This window comes from Manacus vitellinus, unplaced genomic scaffold (genome assembly GCF_001715985.3).
Source record: "Manacus vitellinus isolate BGI_N305 unplaced genomic scaffold, ASM171598v3 scaffold_101_pilon, whole genome shotgun sequence".
Classification (NCBI taxonomy): Eukaryota; Metazoa; Chordata; class Aves; order Passeriformes; family Pipridae; genus Manacus; species Manacus vitellinus.
In genome coordinates, this window is record NW_021938802.1 from 21,180 (window position 1) to 26,754 (window position 5,575).

The following is a 5,575-nucleotide window of genomic DNA, read 5'->3' on the forward strand; positions in this document are numbered from 1 at the left end:
TAATTTGTAATCATATGTTTAAACAGAGAAAAGAATGAGACGATCTATTTGACTGGTGGGATTGGATTTTGAGTATGCTGAAGACTTCACATCTCAGCCCTCAGACTGTGCGTTATGTTATGAAAACTAGAGGAAAAGTAGTCTTTTGGTAAGATGCTGGCATTCCAGTGTGCTTTTTGCTATGGTGCAGTTACCCAGGAAGAGAACGATGTGGCAATTCTTTACTCTATCTTGTCAAGGAAGGCATGTTCTTTATTTATTTGGCCTTAAAACTTTCCACTATAAAGATCTCAAATAAGTAAACATAGACTGTATAGTACTGAAACACAAAATAAAGACAGTAACAAAGAAGGCAAGCTTGCTTTGCATTTATTTACTAATGCTTACAAAAGTTATGAATGTGTACCAATGCTAAAGATTAGCTGCTGCTAGAGCATCTTTTCAGATGAATCAGAAGACATAGCATGAAATTTAAAATGCAAAACATAACTGGGGAAAAACTGAGCCTTCTTCTCACATCCTTGTCTCCTCCAGTGGTCTGTTCATGAAATCTTGGATTGCCTGGTGTAGGGGTAACCATTTATTAATTGAAGCTTTCAAGGCTGTAATCCACCTAGAAGAAATGAAAGACCAACAATTGTCCCTGATCAAGTCTTATGCATGCATTTCTATGTTCTTTGAAACAAACTTTTAATAAATGGTGTTTGTACAGCTGTGTTACTATGTGCTAATAGTCAGGGTATTGGAGAGATACAGAAGATGGAGGAGTTGGCTATTAACAACAACATATCAACACCAATTTTCCAACATACTGAAAAGCTCTGACATTGTTCATTAAATTAAAACCCAAATAATGTAATTAGTAGGCTTTAGGCAAGAACTCCTACTGACAGATGTGGAATTTGACTGGATTATGATGAGGGAATTTACCTTCAGAGTGTGATTTCATTGGCCAATTTTCTTAAATTAATTAAATTCTAATGGTCATTGATGGAAGTAAATAATTCTTGGGAATGAGGAGCACACAAATTCCATTCTCTCTAATGAGAGGTTGTCATAGCTTTTATGTTTAGTATAATCCCCACACATAACTGTGAAAGGCACCTTATCCAGGTTTTTTCCAAACCTCTGCCAGCCAGCCTTGCTATGGTTCCAGCATGGACAAGAACAGAACTGGTGACTCACATGTGCAAGTAAATGCTGTACTGCAGTTTGACTAAAGCTACTGCTAAAGGGAAATCTGGGGGAATAAGGGAACACAGACTGAAATGTTGTCATTAGATCTTCCCAGGAACTACCGAGCTCCTTCTTTCCTGAAGCTTGGCAAATAAAATTGGATAAAAACCAGTTTGGTTTACCTTTTGTTTTCATTTACATTCTCTGCACATAAGTAAAAGGTTTTAAATTCTTCAGATGGAGGTTTGAGTTCAATGACAGATCTCTTGGAGCCCAGAGACTGTTCACTCACAGTATACCCTTGTAGGTAAAGGCCACCTGGATAGAATAAAATAGCATGCATGATGTATATTACAGATACCATTTATAGAATTACTACCAATTACAAGCATACCAACAAATCTGGAGAACTGGATTTTCAGATGCCTTCTGTTGGGGGTATGGACAGACTTTTACAGAATTTACATTTAAAAATGTGAAAGTTGAGTTTGGTTTTTTCTTCTGAAAATTGATTTCAAAGTAGTGTAAAACAGTCTTCCTGTCTAGCAAATGATCAGCAACAGAGTTTTATTTAGTAAAATATTTTTCCTAGTTTTTGACTTCTATCCATAAGGCTGCCTCAAGCCCTGTAAAGTTCTTTGGAAGAGTGGATCTTGTTGCTGATACTTTCTTTTTCTTTCCTTTAAAAATTAAAGGGATATGGATTTCCACATGAAAAAAATATGCTAGGTCAGCATTGGTTCATCTTGCTGCCATTAGTAACTGATACATCATTGTGAAGCCACAAATAGCCAGTTGTGAAGGAGAGGCATTAGACAGAATTTTGCCTTCTGGACATTTTAATTTTACCTGTTTTTTTTTTTAATTTTTTCCCCCCAGATCTTATCTCAGTGCAACAAGGTGTATGTCCACTTTACATATACATGGCAAATAGTCAAAAAGACCTGCAGAACTGATTAACAGCAGCTGAATGTTCCTGTTACCGTCTTCAGGGTCTATATTTTTTTTGCGTCTCACATGTAGTCACCACAGCATCAAATTAATGCTCTAGCATTGAGAATGATATGAGAGAATAAGAATCTATAGTGAAATTGGAAAAAATGAAATAATAAGAGAGAAAACACTACCATGTACAAGAATTTGTATGTAGTAGGATATTTAAACACCAAAAGAAAATATTTGGTAGTAGGAGCATAGGCTTCAGTGTCATAAATGCATAATACTTAATTTTTGCCTTTCTGCTAATTCAATGCTTTTCTCTGGGCAAGTCTTGTCTTCAGTTTCATGTAGAGAGGAAATCCCTGGTCACTTCATAAGTATGGCCTTTGGCAGATGAAAAAAAGTGCTATGCAAGTGGTATAAGTGGAGCACTTCTTGCCTGATCATGTGGCAAACAGCATAAATGCTAAGAAAAGTTTTTTCCCTTTTGATCTGAAAACTGACTGCCAAGCAAAAATACAATAGTATTTCTGACTGCAGGCTTCCTTAGCACAGGGAGGAAGCACTTACAGGTCCTGAGCCATCGCTGGGGCAACTTTTTTTTTTTTTTTTAAATACTGACTTTGTCACAGAGTTGCCCCATAGGTTTTTAGTGTCTAAAGTGAGCTCTGCTTGCAATTGACCCTAGTAGCCTCATGCTGCTGCCACGCAAAATTTGACAGCTTTCAGGAGACTACCATGAGTCGAACTGCCTCCAGCCACCATAAAGTGCTTTGGAAGAATGGATCTTGTTTCTGATACTTCTCCTGAGGTAATATGCACATATCCTGACTAGCTCCATTTCAGAAACAAAACTTCAGACTGTGGGAGAAAAAGAAGACTGAGGTGGGGAATGAGAGAGACTGAAATGAAATGAAAAAGAGACTGAGTCTGGTCTTCCTTCACTCACCCACATGGAAAACCATCAATTTACTGATAAGAAACTCTCATTAATGGTAAAGGTTCTATTTGGATGGAAACTGCAGTGAAACATTTTTGCTTCAATGATCAATGAAAATTTAGCAGCCATCCCTACCTTGGGCAGGTGTAGACCGGAGAGTGGCATAAAAGTACAAACAGCCATCCTTCAGAATGCAGTAGTGCTGAATCCAGACATCTTTGCTCCTGTCCAGCTGATGGATAAGACCCAGGCACTCGGGATTTTTGATAGCCAAGGGTGGGAGTGTAGTGTTATGTAGTGTGACATCTACCCACACATGGTTCTGCAAAGAAAGCATGTAAAGAAAAGTTCTAGTAAAAACTTAAGGAGGAACTGCTAGCATGAAAGGACACAAGCTCTAGTCCTTTGCTAGGAAATTAGCTTTTGTTGTGAAAATAATTTGAAAAGTTGTGCTGGTTTTGGCTGGAATAGGGTTAATGTTCTTCACAGTAGGTAGTAAGGGGCTGTGTTTTGGTTTTGTGCTGAAAACAGTGTTGATAGCACAGGGATGTTTTCTTTATTGCTGAGCAGGGCTTACACAGAGCCAAGGCCTTTTCTGCTCCTCACCCCATCAGTGGCAGACTGGAGGTGCAGAAGGAGTTGGGAGGGGACACAGCCAGGAGAGGTGACCAAAGGGATATCCCAGACTGTAGGGTATCATGCTCAGCATACAAAGCTCAGGGAAGACGAAAGATGGGGGGACAATTGGAGTGATGGTGTTTGTCTTCCCAAGTCACCATTACACGTGAGGGAGCCCTGCTCTCCTGGAGATGGCTGAACATCTGCCTGCCCACGGCATATAGTGAATGAAACCCTTGTTTTGTGTTACATATTAAAATATTTTTATCTCAATCCACAAGTTGTCTCGCTGAGCTGCCTTCTGGGGTTAAGCCACAACAGAAATCAATGCTGAAAATGGAATTAGAAAATCCTATACAGGATGGCAAACACTGTCCAACTTATACTTTCTTCTTACAATAATAACTTCCATTTTCTACATCTGTTTTATTTTCAGTACTACCTGTGTTGCTGGTACAAGCAGGATTATTTCAAAGTTTTATGAAGAAGGCTTTTTTTTTAAATTGTGTTGTTGATTGCTGGACTTCAGTAGTCTTTACTGTGTGTAATCTGGCAAGACAAGATTCACCATCTTCTCTCTGAGTTCCAGAGAAAATGTGTGGGGTATGAGGCCAGAATACAGCACTCAGGTTTGGATGGAAGCACTACTATGCACAAAATGTTTACAGATACCTTCCCATCCCTTTATGGAAAGCAGATCCTTTTCCATTACCAAAATTACTTGTCATTTACAAGTGAATAAAAAGCTCAATGCATGAAACACTGCCAATGTAGAGGCTATTTGTATGATAAAATAATAAAAAAAATCAGGAAAAAATAATCTCTTGTGTTATTAGATCAAGTTGTTTAATGTGAGATGAAAGTATTTCTTCTTCTCCTGTAAATCAGGGAGGTTTTAGAATCTCAGCCTCTCCAGTGTGTTTTGCCATCTGGAATACATATTTAGAATTCTACATATACCAGTGTCATTGTCATTTGAAATCCATGGGGACAATGTGTGCAAAACCAATATCTTCCTGTTTGTTTCCACAGGGACTTTCTTTTGCTTTTATTTATGATATTTTTTCAGTATCCTTGACAAGGCAAAGACTGAAAAAAGACCTGGCACAATATAGCTGACTGTATTCTTTGTTACAAATGGGAAACCTGCTGAGACTTACTGCAGCAAAGTGCATAAGAGGATTTCAGTAACACTAGGTATATTATTAAAGCAGTTATTCATTAAGAGGACATAGTGTCAGTATAATGGTCTACTAAATCACTGTGTTGTAAACTCTACTGTAAAACACTAGCTGTTGCAAAAAGTCAGTAAAAAAGTATAGCAAATGAAAAAGAAGGAAAATATAAGATTTTTCTATTCAACTTAATGGAAAGCCCAGTTAGAAGGAAGGTTAGGAAATGAAAGTGACATATTAAATCAAACATTTATTTCAAAAAAGGATATTGTTCACTCAAAGACAACCCCCAAAAAAAGATAGTGCGGTCAGAAATGTTTCATGGCTGGGCTTCGCGAACGAAGATTTGGGGAGGGCTCTACCCATGTTTGCTACGAGCGCGCTGGTGGCTGAAAAGGCCAATACAAGATAGACAAGTCCGGTTGCAAAAGGCACAGCAGAAAGACTCCTTAGGTGGCATATTCTACAAGACACGATTCTTTCTGCGTTGTCTTTTCTCCTCAAGGGTGATCCTGCGTGCTTTCTCAAAAGCATCCACAGCGTTATAGATGGTGTGTCTCCAGGCCTCCCGAGTGGTGGTCAGAGTAGACCAGTTATGCTGATCAATATGGCCAAGGCTGAGATGTTGTTTCAGGGAGTCCTTGTATCTTCTCTTTGGGGCTCCTCTCATGTGGCAGCCAGTGGCAAGTTCACCATAAAGCAAGATCTTAGGGAGGCGGTGGTCCTT

At 38.8% G+C, this 5,575-nt stretch overlaps 1 protein-coding gene across 2 annotated transcripts in view; it reads right to left on the reverse strand.

The window, feature by feature from the left end:
* Positions 1-371: 371 nt before the first annotated feature.
* Positions 372-5,575, reverse strand: part of LOC108643434 — a 33,784-nt gene continuing 28,580 nt past the window's right edge. For both annotated transcript variants that reach the window (XM_029963382.1, XM_029963381.1), the window contains 3 exons: positions 3,191-3,377; positions 1,359-1,494; positions 372-613 (listed from right to left, as the gene is read on the reverse strand). In XM_029963382.1, coding sequence (XP_029819242.1) covers positions 514-613; positions 1,359-1,494; positions 3,191-3,377 — 423 coding nt within the window. In that variant the 3' untranslated portion in view covers positions 372-513. The remainder of the gene's footprint in view (positions 614-1,358; positions 1,495-3,190; positions 3,378-5,575) is intronic.